Source organism: Rhinichthys klamathensis, unplaced genomic scaffold (genome assembly GCF_029890125.1).
Source record: "Rhinichthys klamathensis goyatoka isolate OS25496 unplaced genomic scaffold, OSU_Roscu_1.1 h1tg000269l_1, whole genome shotgun sequence".
Taxonomy (NCBI): Eukaryota; Metazoa; Chordata; class Actinopteri; order Cypriniformes; family Leuciscidae; genus Rhinichthys; species Rhinichthys klamathensis.
In genome coordinates, this window is record NW_026606789.1 from 660,189 (window position 1) to 686,603 (window position 26,415).

The 26,415-nt window shown below is 36.8% G+C and overlaps 2 protein-coding genes across 5 annotated transcripts in view; one reads left to right on the top strand and one right to left on the bottom strand.

Annotated features, from left to right (window-relative positions):
• lrp1ab (low density lipoprotein receptor-related protein 1Ab) overlaps nucleotides 1-26,415 on the top strand; it is a 134,506-nt gene that overhangs the window by 98,543 nt on the left and 9,548 nt on the right. For all 4 annotated transcript variants that reach the window (XM_056268007.1, XM_056268008.1, XM_056268009.1 and 1 more), the window contains 34 exons: nucleotides 4,554-4,743; nucleotides 5,125-5,329; nucleotides 5,544-5,733; nucleotides 6,791-6,916; nucleotides 8,646-8,774; nucleotides 8,877-8,996; nucleotides 9,116-9,229; nucleotides 11,449-11,598; nucleotides 11,726-11,848; nucleotides 12,478-12,594; nucleotides 13,068-13,196; nucleotides 13,293-13,415; nucleotides 13,515-13,655; nucleotides 14,187-14,374; nucleotides 14,468-14,651; nucleotides 14,904-14,989; nucleotides 15,087-15,206; nucleotides 15,364-15,551; nucleotides 16,329-16,534; nucleotides 17,923-18,111; nucleotides 18,207-18,355; nucleotides 19,113-19,206; nucleotides 19,300-19,416; nucleotides 19,512-19,631; nucleotides 19,740-19,862; nucleotides 20,648-20,773; nucleotides 20,912-21,028; nucleotides 21,993-22,099; nucleotides 23,813-23,945; nucleotides 24,046-24,168; nucleotides 24,945-25,067; nucleotides 25,162-25,293; nucleotides 25,870-26,007; nucleotides 26,129-26,248. In XM_056268007.1, coding sequence (XP_056123982.1) covers nucleotides 4,554-4,743; nucleotides 5,125-5,329; nucleotides 5,544-5,733; nucleotides 6,791-6,916; nucleotides 8,646-8,774; nucleotides 8,877-8,996; nucleotides 9,116-9,229; nucleotides 11,449-11,598; nucleotides 11,726-11,848; nucleotides 12,478-12,594; nucleotides 13,068-13,196; nucleotides 13,293-13,415; nucleotides 13,515-13,655; nucleotides 14,187-14,374; nucleotides 14,468-14,651; nucleotides 14,904-14,989; nucleotides 15,087-15,206; nucleotides 15,364-15,551; nucleotides 16,329-16,534; nucleotides 17,923-18,111; nucleotides 18,207-18,355; nucleotides 19,113-19,206; nucleotides 19,300-19,416; nucleotides 19,512-19,631; nucleotides 19,740-19,862; nucleotides 20,648-20,773; nucleotides 20,912-21,028; nucleotides 21,993-22,099; nucleotides 23,813-23,945; nucleotides 24,046-24,168; nucleotides 24,945-25,067; nucleotides 25,162-25,293; nucleotides 25,870-26,007; nucleotides 26,129-26,248 — 4,740 coding nt within the window. The remainder of the gene's footprint in view (nucleotides 1-4,553; nucleotides 4,744-5,124; nucleotides 5,330-5,543; nucleotides 5,734-6,790; nucleotides 6,917-8,645; nucleotides 8,775-8,876; nucleotides 8,997-9,115; nucleotides 9,230-11,448; nucleotides 11,599-11,725; nucleotides 11,849-12,477; nucleotides 12,595-13,067; nucleotides 13,197-13,292; nucleotides 13,416-13,514; nucleotides 13,656-14,186; nucleotides 14,375-14,467; nucleotides 14,652-14,903; nucleotides 14,990-15,086; nucleotides 15,207-15,363; nucleotides 15,552-16,328; nucleotides 16,535-17,922; nucleotides 18,112-18,206; nucleotides 18,356-19,112; nucleotides 19,207-19,299; nucleotides 19,417-19,511; nucleotides 19,632-19,739; nucleotides 19,863-20,647; nucleotides 20,774-20,911; nucleotides 21,029-21,992; nucleotides 22,100-23,812; nucleotides 23,946-24,045; nucleotides 24,169-24,944; nucleotides 25,068-25,161; nucleotides 25,294-25,869; nucleotides 26,008-26,128; nucleotides 26,249-26,415) is intronic.
• On the bottom strand, nucleotides 1,230-2,563 carry LOC130102113 (somatostatin receptor type 4-like). The gene has a single exon (XM_056268017.1). The coding sequence runs from the start codon at nucleotides 2,511-2,513 to the stop codon at nucleotides 1,476-1,478; it is 1,038 nt and encodes a 345-aa protein (XP_056123992.1). The 5' UTR covers nucleotides 2,514-2,563; the 3' UTR covers nucleotides 1,230-1,475.

A 26,415-nucleotide genomic window follows, 5' to 3' on the forward strand; every position in this document is an offset into this window, starting at 1 on the left:
AGTTTTGCCTCAGCTTCACACACACAACTGTCGAATGTCTCTGGTCAGTTAGTTTTTTGATTTTTTTAAAAGAAATTAATACTTTTATTCAGTGAGAATTCGTTAAATTACTGTTAAGACTTTTAAATTGTTACAAAAAATATATATTTCAAGTAAATTATGTTCTTTTGGGCTTTATATTCATCAAAGAATCCTGAAAAAAAAATGAATCACTGTTTCCACAAAAATATTAAGCAGCACAATGTTTTTCAACAATAAAAATAATAAATGTTTCTTGAGCAGCTGATTAGCGTATTAGAATTATTTCTGAAGGATCATGTGACATTGAAGACTGGAGTAATGGTGCTGAAAATTCAGCTTTGACGTCACAGGAATATAGATTACAGTTTTAAATATTTTAAAATAGAAAACAGGTATATTAAATTGTTTTATTGTATTTTTGATCACATAAATGCAGCCTTGGTGAACAGAAACCAAAAAAATATATATTTTTTGAATGAGAATATATATATATATATATATATATATATATATAAATAGACACATGGAAATAATTGAGAATGACCAATCAGAAGCAATAATCAAGTAGTCCAGTGTAGTAAATGTACATACATTTATTTTATTGATTATTAAAAACTATCTTTGAATGTCTTTTTTTCCAATGCATTTCATTTTTAGCCTGTTAGACAGGTGCCGATGGTTGTTGAAAATGTGAAGTAGCATGAATACAAATTAAAGGAATAGTTTACTGTCATCATTTACTTACCCTCAAGTTGTTTCAAACCTGTATGAATTTCTTTCTTCTGCAGAACACAAAAGAAGATATTTTGAAGAATGTCGGTAACCAGACAGTTGATGTACCCCATTTACTTCCATAGTATACTATGGAAGTCAATGGTGCCCATCAACTGTTTGGTTACCGACATTCTTCAAAATATCTTCTTTTGTGTTCTGCAGAAGAAAGAAATTCATACAGGTTTGAAACAACTTGAGGGTGAGTAAATTATGACAGAATTTTAATCTTGAAGTGAACTATTTCTTTAAGTTTGGTGCAGTGCAAACATTGAAAAAGTATTGAACCTCTATACAAAGTTTGCATTGCTATTGTTGTAAACTGTTTATTCCTGATATGCCATCTTATAAATCAGTCAAGAAAGTAAACATGCATGCATTCAGCAATAGTTTCAAATCTATTAAACATCTGGCTTGGATGTTTCAGGTCGACTATAGTATATTGCTCAACAAAGAATGATGGTAGTACAGTTTCACATAATGACCCATTATTAGATAATATCATTGATGTGTTCCCAGGTAATTCAGGTAGAAGGCTATTTCTGGCATAACAAATCAATGTAGTTCAAACATATACCTGATATTTAGTATCTTTATCTCAGTACATCATTAGTCCCATTACTGATATTGCCTTTTATAGCATAAACACATGGAACGCTTCTGCATAGTCCAGTTCTTTATCCTCAGGGTTGTGGAGGGGGGTCCAACTCCACAGGGTTAAAGGGCTGCACTGTGGCACTTCCTGGACACATAATGCACCCGCAGCCTTTGCAGCACACCCGTCCCAGTGACAGCAGCTCTCGCCGAAATTTGTTTGACATGAAAGCATAAAGCAGCGGATTGGCTACAACCGAAGAGCTCGCTAGCAGCCGGGCCATAATGGTGAAGTCGTGATGATGTGCGTGTGTATTGCTGCTACTGGTACCGATGAGCATGAACATGAGGACGTAGGATGGCAACCAGCAGATGGTGAAGACTAAAACCAACAGGACCGACGTCTTTGTCACCCGGTTCTGATAGCGCTCCATTTGCTGTGCGCAACCTTCCAGTCTTTTCCTTTGTAAGAAGCCGTAGAGTTTGGTGTACATGATGATAATGATGATCAGAGGCAAAGCGAAGCCAATCAGGAACAGAATAGCACTGTAGACCAACTGGCTGAGGTCTGACAGAAAGGCAAAGCAGAGGATAGGCGTCGTTCTCAACTGCCGGAAAGCAAACTGAGGTGCTGCAAGAGCCACAGCCAGAACCCACATAAGAATCACAGAAACCCACAGCCAGCGGCGCAGTCTGAAACGATACGTCCAGGTAGGGTACACCACAATCAGGTAGCGAGTTACCGCTAATGCAGCTAGAGTGAATACGCTCGCCGAGTTACAGGCCACTCCCAAGAAACTGATGACTTTGCACAGGATGCTGCTGAAGGGCCAGTAGCCCAGTGCTATAGCCGCGGTGTGGAAGGGCAGGCAAATGAGCTGCAGTAGATCCGAGGCGCTCAAGGCTAAAAGTAACGTATCTGTCCCTTGAAGAGTTTGGAGCCCATTCTTCCTCCTCCGTCCGGTCAGGACGTAGATGACCAGTGAGTGTCCTACCAGCCCGATCACCATGACTATTGCGTCCAGAATTGGTGCCAAAACCTGTGTCAATTCCCACTTCAGACTCCCAAAATCATGGCTAATATTCATTCTGTCGCCTGCTAATCCTCTTGATATACACTTCAACATGAATTGATCACAATGAAGTGTAGAATGGCATACGTTCAAACTGAGGATGAAGATTGAAGGTCGGGCTAATAATTAGCTCATTCAAGGCTTAATAACTTCCTCACATGGCAAAGCATCATTGGAGTGTTTACTCCAAGAGATAAAGGAAGTCTCCGGCAGGGTGGTTGTTAATGTTTAGCATTAGCATTTAGTTCTATATCTTCCTGGGAAGTTGAGAATTCATGTTAATGATTTTTTTTCTTGTGCCTAGAAATTTTACATTTCAGAATTTTTATTATTATAAGGCTTTAATGACACGAAAGTGCATCTGGCTCACTGCCCTGTCACTCATCATTAAGGATCCATAATTTTATGTTTAATGATGGAGAACAAATTCAAGAGCGATTTAGCAATAACCAAGCAAATATTTAATGACTACAAGGCTAGTTTCTAGAATTGAAAATAGAAATTGAGTTGGAAAAAAATTATTTATAATATTAATTGTTATATTATAAACCTATTGGATTCAGAGATATCCTGATGACTACCTGTGAAGGCAGCATTTTTTTATTTCTGCTTTATTTCAGTTAACAAGAACTATTTCGTTTTTGACTACAATACAATTTAACTACAATAGTTTTAATTTACAATACCAACACTGTTTCGAATGTGGCCAAAGACTTGCAGAATTACCATAAACATGTTTATTTAATAATTTGTAATATGAAAGCACTTCATCTCACATTATTAAATATTAAACTTCATCTTTTATTTGGGATTATGGAAGGTGCTTACCTTCTAGCCATCCATGATTGCTGTTTGCTTGTATTGATTGAGTGAAACCAGGCAACCTTACAAAACCTGATTCCCTGCATCTGTCAAAGGCCTCCAAATTACGAACAGTCGATTCAACTTGAATCTAAGTACCCATTGCGACTTCCCTCTTATGATCAATTAAATGACACTTCAGATTCATTCCAATTCCTTGAGCTTAGCTGTTCCAAGACTTTGACCTTCTTTTGCAAGGAACGCAAGACGACTCATCAGTTTGTCCTAATGTGATATCCTCCTGACCTTCAAGTTCGAAGTAGGATGGGTAGTCGTTCAGGTATCCATCATCTAGGATATCGATTGTCAGATTAACTGACCTTTTGTTATTACATCATCATTTCTGTGAGGATGACGTCTCACCTGTTAACTTAGAAGTGGGCGGTGGCTATTGCGTAAGTATCTTGTTATTCTTCCTTTGGCCTAAAGTCTGATATGTTTTACAGGATCGTTAATGTTTTTTTTAGCATAAGTAAACAGCTTGGTTGACTGTCCTTCCTGTTTTATGGGGGGAGTAATTGCTGTCATAAAGCAGTCATTGGTGTGATGCAGATAGATGCTGCGATCCCCTCGTGAGATCATTTATTCTGTAGAGATTGACTATTATTCATTGTGACTTTGACTCATTGAGACTCTTTCGACGGCGTTGACAAAAGCACATTGCTTCTCACCCCAGAGTTGTGTTCGAGACTCTTCCAGCAGTCCTCTCTTTGTGGAAGAACTAGTCACCGTGGTTAAAGAGATTCACCAAGGGAGGGGTCTTGTATGCACAGGCACCCATCCATGAAATGACCGGATGACACTAAGCCACTAAACACACACAAGCACCAGCAACAAAGGCTATCTCACAGCCTGCAGAAACCAACATGCACACGTATCATGGGATTAAACCGTTCACTGGGACCGGATAAGTAGTTTTAAAAGAGATGTTTTGGACTTGCAATGTGTTAATCATATTCATTTACTCTTTTGAAGGATACGTGATACTAAACGTGTTTGAAGGTGTTACCATCCTTTACAAGAAGTTCAAATTCCTATTTTTTATGTGTCATTTTTAGCTGTAGTAGAGCTGCAATAAACAGTTTGTTCAAACTAAATACAGTGTGTCTACAACTGTGCAATGAATTATGATTAAGAGAAACAGATTGATTGTTCTTGGATCAGTAACAAGCAGTCAGAGCAGGATTCTCTATATAAATCCAAGTCAATTTTTCTCTTTATTTCTTTCAACAGGTGTAGGGTCAGTTGAAGGTTTGGCTTATCACCGGGGTTGGGACACACTTTACTGGACCAGCTACACCACCTCCACCATCACACGGCACACTGTGGACCAGAGTCGCACTGGAGCTTTCGATAGAGACACCGTAGTCACTATGTCTGGGGACGACCACCCCAGAGCCTTTGTTCTGGATGAATGTCAAGAGTACGAACCTTGTATATAAAATTTTCCATGATGCAATGTTTCATTCTACTTGGCGAGGAATACCAAGAGTTTAAAGTATACGCAGTATGAACTATTACCCTACCAAATACCAAAAACATTCAGATTTGTTTTGACTGCCAAAGTGAAGTTCACGTAATCAATAATGGTGAAAGAAATGGTGTAGCACCAAATGTATACGCACAGTCCAACGTCACAAAGCTTACTGAGTGCGTAAATTAAAAAAAAAAGGTAGAAAAAATTGTTGTTGTTTTTTTTTATCACCTAAGTTGAAAACAAATCTTGTTGCTTTTGGTGTGAGAAGACAAGCACATGTCAGTTTCCATCTTTGAATTCCATTTCCTCCTGTGCTCTTTCCTTCAGCCTGATGTTCTGGACTAACTGGAATGAACAGTCTCCCAGTATCATGCGAGCATCTCTTTCTGGAGCTAACGTCATTGTGATCATCGGAAATAACATCCGCACCCCGAACGGATTGGCCATCGACCACCGTGCTGAGAAACTCTATTTCTCTGACGCTACTTTTGACAAGATTGAGCGCTGCGAGTATGATGGCAGCCGGCGCTTTGTGAGTTCCTTTGTCTATTTTTTTATGTTTGTTCATGGGAAAGTGAGAGATGGTATTTTTTTTACTTTTACCTGGTAGATCATGACATTAACAATGCATGTTCATACAATGAGTTCATAAGCTTAGTTCATAGAGAACACACACTACTAACATGTTGAATTAGCTTGCAAAATAAATGAATCTAAATTGTACCTGTGTGCATCTGTGTGATCAGGTGGTCCTAAAGAATGAGCCAGTGCATCCTTTCGGTTTGGCTGTGTACGGTGAATATATCTTCTGGACAGACTGGGTGCGCAGAGCTGTTCTCAGAGCTGATAAATACGGCAGAGATATGAAAGTCCTACGTGCTGACATTCCTCAACAGCCAATGGGCATCATCGCTGTGGCCAAAGACACCAATAGCTGTGAGTGACTAATCCGTGTTAAATCTACATAATTAGGATTTTTTTCCAGCAATATGAAAGTAGTCCAAATATATCTTTATTCATGTGTTTGCTCTGAAATGGCTAAAAAGTGTGAAATGGCATTGTAGTGTTTAAAATAATAAAACTATAAAATATAATATGAACATTTTATTTATATATATATATATATCATTTCTTGGTACTTGCATAAAGATTTAACACAACAGAAAAGAGAAATAATTAAATATGTTGAATTAAAGAAAATGAAAAACAACGTTACATACACCTAGAAAAATTTGGTAGAATTGTAAGGTAAAAAAAAGGTAACACTTTACAATAAGGTTCATTAGTTAGTAACATTAGTTAATGTATTAAATAACATGAATTACCCATGAGCAATACATTTGTTACTGTATTTGTTAATCTTTGTTAATGTTAGAATGTAGAAAAATAAAGCTGTTCATTGTTTGTTCATGTTAGTTCACAGTGCATTAACTAATGTTAACAAGATTTGAATAAAGTATTTGTAAATGTTGAAATTAACATTAACAAAGATTAATAAATGCTGTATAAGTGCAGTTCATTATTAGTTCTTGCTAAATAATGTAGTTAACTAATGTTAACTAATGAACCTTATTGTAAAGTGTCACCAAAAAAAAAAAACATTTAGATGGTAAGTAGAAGGCCTATGTACAGATCTACATATTAAGTAGTGTATATACAACTGTATAAATATAAATATTTACTTGAAAGTTATTATTACCTAATGCCTGGGTTTAATGTATTAGGAAATGTTGTAGTTAACCTTACCTAAGATTAATAAATCCTGTAGAAATATTGTTCTTTCTTAGTCCATGTTAACAAATGAAACCTAATTGTTAAGTGTACTAATATAACAATTCATAGTAAAAAAAATAGTATTAATGGTTTTTAATAATTTATTTTAACTCATTTATGAAAATGACAGGAAATGTGAGCTTTATAAATATATAACGATGATTGCTTCAGCCCCAATAGCCATTTTAAATGAGTCATTTTTGTTTGTGTATGTCTATAGGTGAGTTTTCTCCATGCCTCACCAATAATGGAGGCTGTCAGGACCTGTGTCTGCTCATGTCAGAGGGACGAGTCAACTGCAGCTGCCGTGGAGAGCGCAAACTACTGGGAGACAACACTTGTGTTGGTGAGAGGGACAAACAGGAAACTACTGCCTTAGGCCCCGTCCACACGGAGACGCGTTTAGCTGTAAACGTACACATTTTTTGTCGTATTGGCGTTTCGTCCAGACGGATCCGGCGTTTTGGGACACTGAAACCGCTATTTTTTTAAACTGGGACCCGGGGTGGATAAATCTGAAAATGACACCCTTGCGTTTTCGTGTGTACTGCCAATCCGTATAATTTGTGAAACGATGATGTCATCACCCCACGTGTCGACTAGTCAGACAGTCACGTAACAGCAACAACAACTGCCGAACTGCTTGTATAATAATATAATATAATGCGGCAGAAACTACTGAGCCTCTTGTATTCCTTTATTTATTATTTACTTGAATGTATTTTTATTTAATTTATTTTTTTAGGCCTATACTTTCTTTCGTATGCTATGGTACTGGTCTGTTGTCTGATTAAGACATTTCGTATTTTGTAGGGATGGGGATTTAAAGCAAAAATAATATTCGACGATCGATGGGAATTATTTGATTACGGCTATTCAAAAAACGCACCCCTGATGTTCCACTCCGACATTACCTTTCTCTGTAGGTTATTGTAGGCCTACGTGTTGTAGTCATTAAAGAAATGTATTTAGTTTAATATTTATGTTTAAATATGTTTTTTTGTTTTTTTATCTATGTTGATTATGAAAAGTGAACCGCATGCATGGGTATAATAAGATGCGCAATATCGGTAGACCTAATTTTGACCACATTAAGTTTTGTTTTGTATAAAGCCTTTCTTTAAAGTGAATTTCGTTTTGTATAAATTGTATCTTAATTTTAATCAATGTTTCATCAACCAGTTACCTGGATTTAATAAATAAGAAGCAAATATAGGCTATAGCAGACAATATAATCAGGACATGGACGCTCCGGCGCGATATAACTTGCATTGCTCGTGAACTGGAGCTCGTCTCATAAATGAACCGAAACTCAGAAATATATAGAAAGCTTGAAATGTCTACGTTTAAACAACATCGAACCACAATTTAAGACGAAAAGAAACAGATAACTCTCTCTTATAGCCTAATCCGTATGAAGTGCATTAGCCTACTCCATAGGAGCGTTCACAATACTGCGAAGTGGCGAGTCAGCATCGTCTTCATCTTTTCAGTCAAGAATGACACAGAAAACACTAGTTTACTAATAAACAATTAAAATGTCTATATTTGACACATTCGTTACTTTTGCCGGTTCTTTGTGGCAAGCTTTCTGAGTCCGCTAACTAATCGAATATCGTGACTCCCTAATTTGTACCAGTCAATTTATGGTTGTTCAATAAAGTTCTTGGTAAAAAAGAAAAGAAGCAACTGTGCCTAATATTATTGTATAGCCTAGTATTTATTTTACTGTCTATATAGTGTCTACAGCACGCAAGGTTTTATGCGCATGCTCTCAGTCTTCTCGCATTTTTAGTGTATCTCTATGGCAGAATTACAGCGCCACATACTGGTCTGGGATGTATACTGTCTACATCGTTTTCAGTCAGTTTCAGTGGTTTCGTGTGTACGCAGATATTTTTCGAGACGCCGCCGTGTTTACGGACTTTTTTTTTTTAAACGAGGAAAAAAAACATTGGATAGGGAAAGCTTTGGCTTCGTGTGGATGTGGCCTAAATATAAGCCTGTTCTGAAAATACTCTATTAGTTTCCTGTGAGAAGTGCAGTATAATAAGAACGTAATCTCTTTCTCTCAGCGGAGAACACTACCTGTAACAGCGTGGATGAGTTTGAGTGTGGAAACGGTGACTGTATCGACTACAGCCTGACCTGTGACAGTCAAGCTCACTGCAAAGACAAGTCTGATGAGAAGCAGTCCTACTGCGGTAAGCATGACACTGCGGCTCTATTGCAGTTTTAATAAGCATTTCCTTATCTGTATTTGAAGTATCAATCAATTATTGATCTCTCTCTTTTTCTGGTTGCAGTGAACCGTATGTGTAAGAAGGGCTACCGGCGCTGCATTAACGGACGCTGTATCAAACACAGCTCCTGGTGCGACGGCACCGATGACTGTGGAGATGGTTCAGACGAGCTGCCATGCAACAGTATGTGATTGTTTGAAATACCAGGGGGAAGGAGAAATACACAATCTTTTTTTGTGTAGTTGACTAAAAAAAGTGCAGCCGTACTAGTTCCTCACTGTTTCCATCTCTGTTTTCTTCAGTGACTCTGTGCAGCGCTGCGGAGTTCCAGTGCAAAGACGGTTCCTGCATCACTAACTCTAGTCGCTGTAATCAGGTGGCGGACTGTGAGGACGCCAGTGATGAGATGAACTGCAGTAAGTATTAATCGAAACAAATCTGGCCTGTTAACCAAAAGGTTGCATGTTTGAACGCCACTAGGTTCAAACATGACTCCAAGGAGACAGTCACTCAAAAATCATGTGAAGGCATCAGTGTTAATTTTGAGAGCCATTTTTGATTTGGTCTTAGTCTTCATCTTCAGATGAAAATGCTTATCTGTCTTAGTCACATTTTTGTAAGTTTTAGTCGGTGAAAAGTCATTGCATTTTTGTCATTACTTTTAGTCAAATTGCGGTTATCAACATTGATTTTGGAAGCTATTTTATATTTATATTTAATTTATAATTTATAATTTTTCTCTCTTTAGACCAATTCAATTAAGCTTTTGAGAAATTTGAATTAAGGTAACAGGCTGTATTGACATTGCACTCTTAGCAGTAGCACTTCTATTCTGAAGTGCTACGTGCAATTCTACATATCTCTTTTCCTTAGTTGGATATCAGCCTGCACTTTGATTGCAGATTTAGTCGCAGTAAACAGCGCAAGCGGCTCGTGACAGAACACAAAGCGCCTGAATGACACTTTAATTTGCTGAACTCCAGCTTACTTGTTTGTCTGTGTTTTCAGATTATTCCACGTTTCTTTAGTAATGTAGAGAATAAAACGGGCTAGAAAACGTTCTTTTAACAGAAAAGCTCTGATTGGGGATTTGAATTGAATAACTACATTTTAGTCTCTTGTTTTTTCGTCAACGATATTGCATGTTGATATAGTCACAGTTATTGTCTAATGACGTTGGTGTCGTCTCGTCATGGAAAAAAAGGTCATCAATGAAAGTAACTAAAAAGTAACTTTTTTTAAAGGGGTCATATAATGCCATTTTTGTACAAGCTAATATGATTCTTTAGGGTCTAAATTAAAAGTTTGTAATATACTTTAATTAAAAATTCTCATTAGTATTGTAAGAAAACAGTTATTTTACCTGGTCAAAAACAGCTCTGTTTTCAGCACGCCGTTTCAGTGTATATGACTTTAAATGATCATGAGCTGTGCTCACTGTGCAGAACACCCTCTGTTCTGCGTGCACGTTTATAACACAATAACCATAACGCGTTGTTCAGTATAAACGTGGGATTATGAATTATATTGAGAACGTCGTACATAGAAAACATGCCGTAATGTACCCTGAGTGTAAACCTTAGACGCATTCATCGTGAAGCGTGCAGCTAGCAATTTGCAAAGATATAAATATTAATATAAAGGTTAATAAAACGTTACACTCACTTCAGTTGTTCTAGAGGTTCAGCAGGAACACGAATATCTGGTACCAATCCTTTTTTCATGAGCAGCTTCTTAGCAAAACCAGCTTTATACTGACCCTCGTTTATAAAGCAGTCTGGTGAGAAATGATTCGCGCAAACATGAAAGCATTGACGTTGCTCGTGGGGAATATTCCCTTCGAAAACAAACTCAGCCACTGCGTCTTCAGCGGTTCAGATTTAGGAACATTAAAATGACTGCTGGGTTCCTTATTGCACCCAAGAACAGAACACCACAATCGCTCAGACGCCATTCTGCTCATAGACAGTGCTCCAGCATATCAACAATGACCGCGCCGGTCCGCGCAGACTATGATTGACAGCTCGCTCACGAGCGAGGGCGGGTCTGTGTTGAAACCCTTCTGTCAATCAACAATCGTGGGAGGGGCGTCCGACCGTGTGACGTCACACGGTCGAACGGCTCGATTTGAGGCAGAGGAAAACATATAAGGAGATTAAAACAAAAACACTGGATGGATTTTTATCATTATATGATGGTTGTGTACAGGCACTGCCAACACACATTTCAGTACAATCAACTTGAAAAAGTGCATGTACCATTATATGACCCCTTTAAGTAAAAAGAAATCAAATTGATTCATTTTCAGATTATTGATTTAATTTTAAACAATTTTATAATTAATTCCTAAACTAAAAGACAAAAAAGAACAGTAATGTGTCCTTTCATCATAGCCAGTGTTGGAAATAAACCTTTTTATAAATACAACTAATATACAAATTTTCAAGGGTATTTTTTTAACAACAATAAATATTAGTAGTAGTATATTATTATATATTTTTCAAATTGATTTAATTTCATATATATATGAAAGAAGAAATACATACATATATATAATTCTAAGTGCAACTTTGTGCATGAACATAGCTATGCATTTTCTTGCACACATACAATCTTTTGGTATGTGCTCTTTCAGGCCCCACTGACTGCTCTAGTTACTATCTGCTTGGAGTGAAGGGCATGACCTTTGAGAGGTGTGAGTTCACTACACTCTGCTACGCCCCCTCCTGGCGCTGTGATGGCTCCAATGACTGCGGAGACTTCTCAGATGAAAGAAACTGTCCGGGTTAGACCCCCCCACACACACACACATATACATATATATATATATATGTGTGCCTCCTATTCTCACAGCTAATGAAATATATGTGATATTGCATAATAAGACTAATTTTTCACTTTCTTTCCCACAGAGAAAAGGAAGCAGAAATGTCCAGTAAACTTCTTTGCGTGTCCGAGCGGCCGTTGTATTCCCATGAGCTGGACCTGCGACAAAGAGAATGACTGTGAGAATGGAGCAGATGAGTCTCACTGTGGTTAGTAAATATTTACAGATCTCTCTCTCAAGTTTTTTTTTTCTACATTCTTCTGTTGCACTTTGTCAAATCTGTTCCAAATGTCACTTAATACTTTATCATCGCTGTAGTTATTGTTCTCAAGACACTAAAAACAATAGGACCATGTGCTTTCATCATAGCCAATGTCAGATTTTTATTATTTTATTTTATCATTTTTATTGTCAGAAACTTTTTATCACTCCCTTGAACTGGTTTTCAGATTTTTTTAAAATGTATTATTATTATAAAAAATGTTTGCATAATAGCAACAACAACTATTATTATTATTTTATTTGTTGTTTAAAAATTATATCATAAAAAAATGAAAAAGTTATCATAAATTAGATCTTATTTTTATTGTCTAGTACTCTTGTACCCCTTTTTTTTATTATAAAGTTACTGTACATATTTACCTCTATAATTGAATGTAATAGATTAGAATATAATGTAATTCAGTTTTATCACATTTAAATGAGAGGTATTTTATGTATCTGAGGGATTTGTTCATTTGACCACAGCTACACCTGAAATTTAAGTTTATCAAGAAAACAAGTTGATTTTATTTAGATTGTTTGACTGGAACAAGTTCTTTACTTGTGTTTTCTCAGATAAGTTCTGTGCATCGAATCAGTTTGAGTGTGGAAACCATCGCTGTATCTCCAAATCCTGGGTGTGTGACGGCACTGATGACTGTGGAGACGGCACTGATGAGGACAGCAAATGCAGTGAGTCACGTTACAACTCAGATAAACCATGTTTATCCTCACTGCAAGTGAAACTTTATTTAATGCGCTGCGGGTCGGACTTTTACCTCTGTTTATTGTTTTTGATGATGAGAACATGTCTCGCGAGGACCAATGGAAGAATTTGTACCACCGTTAAGTTTGTTTGGATGCACTACGTTTGACGTCAACAAAACAATCTGGAAGCGTTTTGCCCCATTTTAAAAGCTGCTTTTCTGACCTCACTATACAATATTGTTATGGTTAGTTGCGTTTTATATGCATTAAGCATTGTTTTTTTTTTTATTCTCATATCTGTGACCTTGTGATAACAAAACAGTTGAGAACCTCTGCTCTATTTAACTTTGCCTTTATTTGAACTCTTTACATTTTAAATCAGCCGTTATGAATATCAGTGTTAATCTAGTTAAGGCTTGATGATTAAATGTGTAAGTAACACTGAGTATCTCTTCCAGAGACAAAGACTTGCAGTCCAGAAGCATTCCAGTGTCCCGGCTCCCACATGTGTATTTCTCAGCGCTGGAAGTGTGACGGGGATAAGGACTGTCCTGATGGTGCAGATGAAGGCATTAAGGCTGGCTGTGGTGAGTAACACTTATATCGGGACTTGGTTTATACCCTTAAACTCTAGCATTCTGTCTGTATTTCCTTCTGTTTATCTCTTTATTCTTTCTCTCAAGCATTCAATAAGACCTGTGATGACTCTGAATTCCAATGTCAGAATTATCAATGTATTCCCAAAAACTTCATGTGTGATCATGACATTGACTGCCGCGATGGCTCTGATGAGTCGCCCGAGTGTGGTAAGCGTGTCTTTTAGTCTTCTGTTTTTATTATTGGTCACACACACACCAATGAAGTGATCATGCATGTCAAATGTTGTCTTCCCTTTCATAACAAAGAATATCCCACGTGTGGGCCGAATGATTTCCGCTGTGCTAATGGCCAGTGTTTGAAGCAGAAGAACTGGGAATGTGATGGAGAGTTTGACTGTAGGGACCAATCGGACGAAGCTCCCAAAAACCCACTTTGCACAGACCCAGGCGAGTATTAAAACCTTGAAGGACAAGGTGAAAAAAATGCACATCATCCCATTTTGTTTATCTCTTGACAGCCCCATAGGCTGAAGATACAGTATGCAGTCTGTATCGGAAACAGAAATGATTAGTTCAAATTTGGCCTTGGCTGCATTATAGGTTTTTAATGTGATCAACGTTTGCGTAAGTTGTTGTGTTGGGGAATTTGGCTATTAACATGTAAAATTTCAATTATATTCTGCTGAAATGAACAAAATGACTTTGACTTTTAAAAAATTAGTTCATTTTCCTGAACGAGACTCAAAGATCTGAGTCAGTAAAATGATCCAAACTTCCCATCACTAATACAAACACCTTAGGGCATGAATATGGTAATCATTCACTACCACGGTATTTATCAGAGTGCCATAATATTACCATCCAATGTCCATCAGTGAAATTTATTGGACCCAGAACAAAAGTTTTACAGGTGGGGATCCTCTTCCCCAGGGCCAAATGAGAACCATGTGCTCATTGTTATTTTGTTTTTGTCCGTAGAGAGGCGCTGTAATGACACTTCCTTCTTGTGCACCAATGGCAAGTGTGTGAACGAGACATTGCTGTGTGATGGTAACAATGACTGTGGTGACGGCTCCGATGAAAACAACTGCTTCATCAACGAGTGTCTCAACAGTAAGCAGAGCGGCTGCTCACAGCTCTGTGAAGATCTCAAGATTGGCTTTAAGGTATGTGTTTTTCCTCATACTCAATATTTGTGAGAACTAATTAGTTGGACATAACAGTGAAGACATGACATGCCTCTTGCCCGGCCCCCATAGTGCCGGTGTCATCCAGGTTTCCGGCTGAAACAAGATGGGAAGACGTGTGTGGATGTGGACGAGTGCACCACCACATACCCTTGCGCTCAGCGTTGCATCAACACACACGGTAGCTTCCACTGCCTCTGTGTTGATGGCTTTGTGCCGCGTCCTGATGACCCCACCAGCTGCAAATCCACATCTGGTGAGCCTCTCCCCTCCCCATGATCTCTTACGCTCTGTTTATTATCAAAACGGCTATGGAAGTGTTCCTGTCTCAGAGTAAAAAGCCAACCACCATATATATATATATTATGAGATTCACAGTTAAAATTACGAGAAATAGTTTTAAAAAAAAATCCCCAAGCCAGTCAATGCTCGTCAGAATGTTTGAATTTGTTCTGTAATTTCTGTTTCAAAGTCTGCTTGTACGATGAGAGTGTTGCTTAAATTTCAGAGGAGGAACCTTTCCTCATCTTTGCGAACCGGTATTACCTGCGAAAACTCAACTTGGATGGCACTAACTACACATTGATTAAACAGGTGAGGTGGCTGTCAGTCTAAAAGACCAAAGAGATTATTTGTAGACTATTGTAACTTTCTAATGTTGCTGAACTGTTACTATTTTATGTGTTAACAGGGGCTCAATAACGCAGTGGCTCTGGACTATCATTACGCAGAGCAGATGATCTACTGGACGGACGTGACCACACAAGGCAGCATGATCCGTCGCATGAACATCAACGGCAGTAACGTGCAGGTCTGTGTAGTTCAAGAGGATGTGCATTGATGATTCCTGCATGTGTTCAAAAATAATTTGTCTGAGTTCAACCTATGACAAATTTCTTCATCTATGTCGTCTTGTTCTGATTGGCCGATGGGCATGTTTTTGACTCTTTTGATTGGCTGATGGATAGGTGCTGCACAGAACCGCTCTGAGTAACCCTGACGGTCTGGCCGTGGACTGGGTTGGGGGAAACCTGTACTGGTGTGATAAGGGCAGAGACACAATTGAGGTGTCCAAGCTGAACGGGGCTTACAGAAGTGTGCTGGTCAACAGCGGCCTGCGGGAGCCTAGAGCTGTGGCGGTGGATGTGAGAAATGGGTGAGAGTCTAAAATCAGTTCCTGATTATGTATTCTTACATTATGTATTATATAAGTCTCTGACTATCCCAGTATCCCAGTTTTCAGGGGCTGTAAGTCTATTAAAATTGTGACTAAATTGCATGATGTTCTGATTAATTAGTCAAATGAATTGCAGTTAATCACATTTCACATTTGCGGAGAAAACCCTCCAAATGATTTTTTTTTCTTTTTTTACAGAATTGTTTTTTATTTAATTGTAAAAAATAAATTTTCTCTTAATGGATCTATGTGAATATATTGTTGTTGTTATATGTTTTATATATATATATATATATATATATATATATATATTAGGGCTGTCAAATGATTAATCGTGATTAATCACATCCAAAATAAAAGTTTTTTTTACATAATATATGTGGGTGCATTGTGTATAATTATTTTATATATATAAATACTCACACATGCTTGTATATATTTAAGAAATATTTTCATGTATATACTGTATATAGATTTATATATAACTTATATTATATATAATATAAATATTTTATATATAAATTATATATTTTTCTTAAATATACATGCATGTGTGTGTATTTATATATATATATACAAAATAATTATACACAGTGCACCCACATATATTATGTAAAAAAAACTTTTATTTTGGATGTGATTAATCGTGATTAATCATTTGACAGCCCTAATATATATATATATATAAAAAATATTTCTTTTGCACTTGATGTGCGTTATGAGCTTGTCTGACTTTGGTGGTTTAATTATTTCCAGGTATCTGTACTGGTCAGACTGGGGTGACGTGCCACATATTGGCCGCATCGGCATGGACGGCACAAATCGTCACGTCATTATTCAGGATAAGATCACATGGCCTAACGGCTTGACACTAGATTTTATTAATGACCGCATCTACTGGGCAGACGCTCGTGAAGACTACATTGCTTTTGCCAGCCTGGACGGAACCAACAGACACATTGGTGAATACAAAGACACCCATACATTGCTTATGATGTCACTTTTCTTCAGGCAATTAGTTTAGGCAAAGAAGTGACTCGACCTTCATATTCGCCAATAAATGACATCATTGACGCTCTGTATTATGTAATATTACAGTTGATCTATTGTTTTTGAGACTGCTTTGTACGATAATGTGGCAGTGAGGAGGGGTTTTGTTTCTCACATTCAGAAAGCTTACGCAAGAACATGCTCAATCTGTCTTCATTGAAAGGGCTCAAATTTAAAACCTAAAACTGAAATTAAGATATGTCCCTGTATATATATATATATATATATATATATATATATATATATACACAGTATATATATGTATATGTTGTGAGCTTTTACACATAATTTTACACAAGATTTACTCAAGATTTACATAAGCTTCTACCACTGATTATCAAGCATGTTTTTTTGTCCATTGATAATTGGCAAATATAAAATTTAAGTTTTTTAGAGTTCTATATAAATAAATTTTACTTATTTTGTTATTCATTTATTCTGTGACGCTTTACAATAAAGACTCATTTGTTGACATTAGTTAACTAATGAACAATATATTTTTACAGCATTTATTAATCGTTGTGAATGTTAGTTAAAAATGTTCATATTCACAGTGCATTAACTATTGTTAACAATTACAACACATTGGTAAATGTTGAGATGAACTAAGATTAATAAATGCTGTAGAAGTATTGGGCATTGTTAGTTTCTTGTTAACTTAATGTTGTTAAATAATGTTAACTAATAAAACCTTATTTTAGAGTGTTACCATTTCTTCATTATTCATATGGCCTTTAGTGCTGACATGGCTTTAAAATCAATAATGAAAAATAAATATTATTTTTAAGATAATATTTAAAGGTGCACTGTGTAATATTTAGGAGGATCTGTTGACAGAAATGCAATATCACATAACTATGTTTTCAGTGGTGTATAAAGACCTTACATAATGAACCGTTATGTTTTATTACCTTAGAGTAATGAGCCATTTCTATCTACATACACCACGGGTCCCCTTACATTGAAATAGCCATTTTGTTTCTACAGAAGCCCTAAACGGACAAACTACTACAGACCGCGTTTCGTCACTATGTTGTTCTTCGTGCAAAGAAGTTAGCTAAAGTCAGCAAATAAAACACTGACACAATGATGAACAAGTAACAATATTCGCAATAACATATCGTTTTATGCCACGAAGGTGGGAAAAATAATATTAACCCATAATATTATAGACCGGTTTTCATGATCCAATCAAATCTGATGGATAAAATCAAGTCTCACTCTCATTATTTTACACTGAATATTCTGTTTGTTGCCTCTGAACCTATTAAATGTGAAGCTTGTGTTCTCTTCCCCACAGTGCTGAATCATGACATCCCTCACATCTTTGCCATGACTCTGTTCGAGGAGTTCATTTACTGGACCGATTGGGAGACCAAGTCCATCAACAGAGCTCACAAAACACTGGGCACTAACAAAACCATGTTGATCAGCACCCTGCACAGACCCATGGACATACACATCTATCATCCCTCCAGACAACCTGAGGGTGAGAAGATAAACACATGCTGTAAATGGAAATGTTCATGCTGTATTTGATGTGGTTTCTAAGTGTTCTCTTCTCTGATGCCCTTGTGTTTGCAGTGTCGGGTCACCCGTGTCAGGTGGATAATGGTGGCTGCAGTAACCTGTGTTTGCTCTCTCCTGGAGGAAACTACAAGTGTGCCTGTCCCACCAACTTCTATCTGGCTGCTGATGGAAAACAGTGCCTGTCCAACTGTACTGCCAGCCAGGTGATTTCCTTTATTCTCAGGGGTGAAAAATGTAGTGGTATTTCATTCTTCTTAAAAAAAAAGTGCATTCTGTACATTTTAATAGAAAGAAAACTAAATATATATGTACTGAGACCGCTAACTTGTTTAAAAAATGAACAGCCTTAGACATATTTCATTAATCAGACACATTACCAGACCTAATAAATACTTTTTAAATTATCATTTTATTTTCACATTATTGCAGTGTGCTTATCGTTAACAAAATTAATAGAAATAAAATACAATATAAATATGAGAGACAAACTTCAAACTAAATGAAAATTAGAAATGTTGGCTTGTCAACTAACTGAAATAAAATAAGTTTAAGATTAAGTACTAAAACTACTGAAATAAAAATGTATAAAAACTAAATAGAAATATTTATTAACTAAAAAATGGGAAAACAACAAAATTACTAAAATTAAACTAAAACTATAAAAAATATAAAAATAAAAACTAATTCAAAGTATTAATAAATACTATAATATTATTTTAATAATACTAAAATAACACTGACATAATGACTTTTTTTGCTTATAGTAATGAGAAGTAGGAGTTGAAATTAACATGAAAATGTCAACATGCTAAAATCTTAAACTTGTCTTTAAACAATTAAGCAAAATATGTTTTTCTTTTGAGATTGGAGTGAAGTATGAGCTGGCCATGTTCTTGTCAGGAATCACACTTAACTGTTTATGCTTCTCTTTTATTTCTCTCTCTCCTCCTCTGACTGTAGTATGTCTGCAAGAATGATAAGTGTATTCCTTTCTGGTGGAAGTGTGATACTGAAGATGACTGCGGAGACCGCTCGGATGAGCCTGCTGAATGTCGTGAGTATCAGCTCTGTAACTGACGAGAGAGTTACCCCATGGCCGCTTTCAGTTGTACATAACATCCTCATGCTCTGTGTTCTTGGGTTTTAGCCGAGTTTAAATGCAGACCAGGCCAGTTCCAGTGCGGCACAGGTCTCTGCACCAACCCAGCTTACATCTGTGATGGAGACAATGACTGCCAGGACAACTCTGATGAAGCCAACTGTGGTATGATGTCCAGTCAATTGTGTAGAATTGAATAATCATCTAATTCAAGTGTTTAGAACATTTGCTTAATGAAAACTCCCTTTCTCCATGTTCAGACATCCATGTTTGCCTGCCCAGTCAGTTTAAGTGCTCGCATCCTAGTCGCTGTATCCCTGGAATCTTGCGCTGTAACGGTCAGAACAACTGCGGCCAGGGAGAAGATGAGAAGGACTGTCGTACGTCTGCTCTTATATCTCTCATTGATTTGATCCGTGTTTAATCTACTCTATGTATGAGGCTGTTTTATGATGAGCTGATAGGCTGAGTGTCGTGTTCTCTTGTAGCTGAGGTGACCTGTGCTCCTAACCAGTTCCAGTGTGCCATCACCAAACGCTGTATACCACGAGTCTGGGTGTGCGATAGAGACTACGACTGTGTTGATGAATCCGACGAACCGGCCAACTGCAGTAAGGAAATAAAACCAACAAAATATAGACTTATAAAGCCACTTTTTATCTTAAAGGAATAGCTCACCCAAAAATGGAAATTCTGTCGTCATTTACTCAGCATCGTGTTGTTGCAAACCCGTAAGACTTATATTCATCTTTGAAATATAAATTAAGATATTTTTAATACTATCTGAGAGATTTCTGTCTCTAATTCTATTCACCCAAAACTGATCCTTCAAAAAGTTAATAAAAAGATTGTGAAGTAAACCCATCTGAATTGAGTGGATGTAATCCAAATCTTCTGAAGAGACATGATCGCTTAATTTAATTAAGATTTAATTAAAGCTTTTATCCACATACATTTCAAGAATTTTACAGAGAATTCTCATTTTTGGGGGAACTAACCTTTTAATTTGGTGGCAAATGTTGATATTGTGAACATCTGTTAATTGTGTATCATAAATCATGTAAAAAAATGTACACCCTTTTTCAAATATACTGCTTTTAATATCATCAGACCATTTTATTCAGAAAGGTCTCTTAAGGCTGATTTTAGAAAAGTCTCGACAGGAAATGGGAAAATATTTTTTTTATCTTTAAGAATGTAAATTATCCTGTTTGACTATCCTTGATCTCCTTTTAAATATATTTATTAATTTGTTTATTTGCCTGTTTTAACTGATTTCATCTTGTTTTGGCATGAAAATATCCTTATATGCTGATATGGCATAAACAACCAACTAAATAAATATAATGAATTATTGACTGACAGTCCTTATTAAAGCCGTTTATGTTTTCTACAGCTCAAATGAAGTGCGGTGTGGACGAGTTCCGCTGTAAGGACTCTGGCCGCTGTATCCCGTCTCGCTGGACGTGTGATGGAGAGGACGACTGTGGCGACGCCTCAGATGAGCCCAAAGAGGAGTGCGGTACGACTGGCCATCGCTTCATTTGCTCCATTTACACCTTTTATTCATTTAGAAATGTTGATTACTCAGGGAAGAGTGTAAAAGTGATTCATTTGATTTCAGTTACATAAAAGTGATTATTTTTTATTTTTGTGGTAGATGAGAGAACATGTGAGCCGTATCAATTCCGCTGTAAGAACAACCGCTGTGTGCCGGGCCGCTGGCAGTGTGACTATGACAATGACTGTGGCGATAACTCGGATGAGGAAAAGTGCCGTACGTATTTCAACTGACACACCTGAGACTGCATGTAAACGCACAGCAATTTATAGGATTGAATCTGATTATTATTATTTGTGAGTCGTGACCATCAAACATGTCTGTGGGAGCCATTGTGGGTATTTTGTCCTATGTCATCGCTCACTCAGTCACTTTGCTCACTGATGCATCTCACTTCATGTTGTCTCTATTCTTCATTTCACACTGGCCCATTGGCTTGACTCAGAGGTAGGTCTCTCCTCCCTTCAAACCACCTATTCCAGCCTCCCCTTCCTTTTCCTCTCTCTTCTCATCTCCCCATGATTCCATGTGTGTTTGTGACGGAATTGCAGCTTCTGCCCCCTAGTGGAGAAATGGTAGAGTTCTTTTTCCTCCTCCAAATGAATAGTGAAGCTTTTAGCAGTGAACATTTGTGTTTGTTAGATCAACTCTTTTGAGGTTTGGGTTTGTTTTGTCTTTATTGTGATTTTGTTGCCTTCAAAATGAAAGTGTTTAAAATTATTCTGAACAAATTAGCAGGGTTCTCATGGTCATTAAAAACCCCGGGAAATATCTTACAATTATGCAAATTAATAAAATCTTAGTCATAGAAAATTCTATAAATATATTTACACACACACACACACACACACAATATATTTACACACAGAATTATATTCACAGATGTGGATTATATAATTATTTAATTAATTAACCAGCTAGATATAGCTCTTTTTACTGTAGTTTTTTTATTTTCTTTAGTACTCACCAATAACTGGAACATTCTTGTAAATTGATCATCAGGTGTGGGAACCCTAAATATATGTGTGTATTTTCTCACTCTCTAAGCTGACCTGTTGCCCTTGTCTTGAAATGTGTCCCTTTCTTTCCTCCTATCTTTTCCTTATAGTCATTGTAGTGTTTGTGCTCTCTGGCACATATTTCTTTCTTCAATTTTAAGTTGTTTCTCTCTCCCTATCAGAGCCGCGTCAGTGCTCTGAGAGCGAGTTTTCCTGCACTAACGGCCGTTGTATCGCTGGGAGGTGGAAGTGTGATGGAGATCATGACTGTTCAGATGGATCTGATGAGGTTTGATTTGATTTGATTTTTATTGAAAGAAAGGATAGCCCTTTGAGATGTAACATCTTATTTTCGTGGGGGGATAGTAATGTGTTAATTTCTTCATGCTGATGTAACTGATGTATTTGTTGAGTCTTTGCAATTATGTTTTTTGTACAGTAGTTGTGGTTTGTGGGGGAGAGGGCGAGCATTCTATTTATTTTTTTATATTTCTATTGTATGTTTTGTAATATTGTTTTGTTTATATGTGTTGTAAAATTAACACATTACTATACACATTACTCACACTTCCACATTACTTCCAGTAATGTGTTAATTTTACAACACATATAAACAAAACAATATTACAAAACATACAATAGAAATATAAAAAAATAAATAGAATGCTCGCCCTCTCCCCCACAAACCACAACTACTGTACAAAAAACATAATTGCAAAGACTCAACAAATACATCAGTTACATCAGCATGAAGCCAAATAAAACCAGCAAGTCCTCAATCAAATCAAGGATCCTAAGAAAATTACACAAATTAAAAACATAAACGGGTAGTTTTAAAATTGTAAAATAAAGATAACCTAAAGCAATGAAAAGAGGTACAGTAGTAGATCTCCAAAAATATAAAGGACAGTTAAAATAAACACATTTGAAAATGAACACAAGCCAGTGATTGTGTTTGAAATGAAAACCTTAAGACAAATTTACACAATAATTATAAACAACATTAAGAGGCATACCTCTGATAAGTGTCAGTGTTATATTGATAAACGATGTCAGCATAATCAACAAGAGGTAATATTAACTGAGAAATGTTTCTTTTCCTGACCTTGAATGTGAAATTTTCTTCTCTGTTGGAGTTCACGTAGTGTAACGGTTGTACGTCAGAATGTAGGCTCACTATTGGCCGACGCTGGTCATGGGTGTGATGCGTGTGACGTACAAAAGTAGTGGTCCCACGGTAGAACCTTATGGAACACCCTTTTCTACAATTTAATAGTCAGACCTGAAACCTGAAAAACAACACACTGACGTCTGTAATGAAGATAAGCAACCAAAGAAGAGCATTTTAAGTTAAACCAATAGAATAGAGTTTACTAAAAAGTAGGTAGTGGTCGACCATAAAAAGCCTTGGAAAGATCAATGAAAATGCACCTGTAGTTTGGCTTTTGTCAAAGGATGAAAACACATAATTTGTGAATTTAAGAAGATCACTGGTAGTAGAAAGGTTTGGTGTAAAACTAGACTGGTTTTACCTTCTAAAAAAACTTCTAAAAACCTTCTACCTTCTAAAACCTTCTAAAAAACCTGTAGATCTAGGTTTATGCTTAAATGCTTGACGTGTGTTGTAGATCAATATAATGCACACATAATAATTCATTTACAGAGGTGTTTTTATCAAAATGTGTTTCATTGTTTTTGAAATGTATGAATTGAGGGATAGGGAAGTGTCCAGCATACATGTGAAATCTTTCAGAGGTATTTAAAAAGCATCCCAATATACACTTCATGAAGTTGGTTGAGAGAGATGTCTGGAGTGTACAGAGTTGTGGCAACTGAGAAGATATATAGACATACAAGAAATATAATATAGTTTTGGTTTGTTTAACTTTGTTTTTGTAGTCACTATATACATCCATATGTCCACTCAGCACATGTATTTTATTTTATTTTATATACACTCAGTACATATATTTATTATTATTACTGTTATTGTGTCTCTCAGAATGGCTGTGATCTGAAGTGTGAGGAGGATCAGTTCCAGTGTAAGAACGGTCACTGTATCCCACTCCGCTGGCACTGTGACGCAGATGCTGACTGCATTGATGGCAGTGATGAAGAGAGTTGTGACATTTCTGGTGAGTATGCATGTCTGTTTCTTTCTTAAATGGGCGTTGTGTCCTTTTTAAAACTTAAGGATTTATCTCACATTCCTCCTCCTGATCTCTCCTCTCTCAGTGGCACGGCACTGCCCCCATGATGAGTTTCAGTGTAATAACACACTGTGTAAACCACTGCCCTGGAAGTGTGATGGAGAGGATGACTGTGGCGATAACTCGGATGAGAACCCTGAGGAGTGCAGTAAGAACACACACATACTGTTGAATTGTAATAAAAATTTCAATTAAAGGTACACTATGTAACTTTTTTTTGTTCAAAATTAATTACATTTAAATGTGTCAATACATCATCAATCCTACTTGGTTTTCATGGGAAATTGCCTATATACATCATTAGCCGGTGCTGGTCTCGTCATATCCGTAAATAGAGAAAAGTAGCTCCGGCTACTTTGAAGTGTGTATGTGGCAGAGGTTAGTTGTCACAACGAGTGAGAAAGGTTGACATTGAGCAGCTAAATCTCAAACATCCGGAGAATCACCCGTTTTAAAAAAAGAACAGAGGAGAGTCTGCTGGCAATAAGAGAACGTGACAGAGTTCGCAATAAAAAGAAAATCAACATTGGCTTGACTTTTCGGAGATGGCAAGGGCTGAGGGATTTAAACCGCTATAAAAGCGATGCTGAGATGCCGTTTTTATTACACAACAGGTGAGTAAGGTATTTTATTGAACAGATACCTTTACATCTAAACTGGTTATATCTCTTAAGCGTAGTAGTGAATGAAACCATACTCATCCGCAGTCACGCAGAGCCGAAGCACTACCAAATCAATGTTCTTTCGTAAAATGCTAGAGAGCCAAAAGTTACATATTGTACCTTTGAGATACATTTGCAGTGTTTTTGTTGTCAATTATAGAAATTAATAGACATATTAATAGAACATATTATAGACAATTAATAGAAAAAAAACTTAATTGCACAGTAAGCTCAGACTAAAATCTTCCTTTCTGTAATTCAGGAAACTTCCAGTGCCCACCCACTAGAAATTTCCGTTGTCTGAATAATCGTGTCTGTCTCTGGAGTGGCAAGCGCTGCGATGGTGTGGACAACTGTGGGGACAATTCAGATGAGACTAACTGTGGTTAGTCTTCTGCTCCGACATGCGTTAAAGATTTTATATCGGTGTCAGTGAGTGTTTGGTTTCATGACCTGTGACATGGTTCTTGTTCATACAGGAGACCACACATCCACATGCGATAAAGACCAGTTCAAGTGCAGCAATGGCAAATGCATCAGTGCAAACCTGCGGTGCAACTTCTTCAACGACTGTGAAGATTATGGCTCAGATGAGATCGGCTGCAAGACAGGTGAGGTCATGAAAAACCATATCAAGGAGTTTTGAGATAATAAAATATTTCTAGGAAAAATCCTAAAATGTATTGGAATTTTCTAGAAATTCCTAAAATGTTTTATTCACTACACACACACACACACATATATTGTGTATATATTTATAGTTACACACAAATCAATATATTATTATATTATCACACACACAAACACACACACACACACATGGTTTTTCAAATAATTTACTGTATATCAAATATATCATGAAACACTTAACCTTCCAGTAATGAATTTCTTTTATAAAGACAGAAATGCATTCGTCGTATAGAGTACATTTATCTCAAATAGACAGTCATTGAAATTAACTATTTTCAAGTACTTTTTAATCAATACATTCACCATCTAATAGATTGTCATAATGTGTCAATCTCTGTGGATAAAATCAGCTTTAATTTTTATAATTTGATATTGAAAAGGGCTTTTAATTTCAGTGTTCTGAATCTATCATTAGATTGACTATCATCAATCTATCATTTTATCTATCATTTTTGAAGTCCTGCTTGAATTGACTCCATGTGTCTGTATTTTTGTAGACACCATGCTGAATGACTGTAAGAGTAACAAATCTCTATGTGGAGATGGCGATGAGGCTCACTGTGTTTCCAACGGCACGGACACGTTCTGCTCCTGCAAAAATGGTTTCCAGAGTGTTGGACACAACACCTGTGAAGGTACAGCACACATGGTCTGCCATCTTAAAATGACCAATGGAGACTTTCTTCCTCCCCGATTTATGTCCGAGATTTTTATTACCAGCTACAACGTGCATATCAACATCTCATCTCTTTTCAGATAAGAATGAGTGCAAGCAGTTTGGTATATGTTCTCACATGTGTAACAACACCAAGGGCTCCTACAAGTGCAGCTGCCACAAATACTTCACCAGGATGAACCACACATGCAAGGCTGACAGTACGTACTGATTTTATTCTTTATATCATCTTTAAGAGCTTGTCTTTAAAGGGATAGTAAAGACATTTTTGGATAACCCAAAAATGAAAATTAGCCCATGATTTACTCGACCTCAAGTATAATGGCAGTGAATGGCGGTTTCTGTTTTGATGTCCATAAAAGTGCAT

What these genes read in the sequence shown, in the direction of transcription:
- LOC130102113 (XM_056268017.1), bottom strand. Translation starts at nt 2,513, where the DNA reads ATGTTGAAGTGTATATCAAGAGGATTAGCAGGCGACAGAATGAATATT.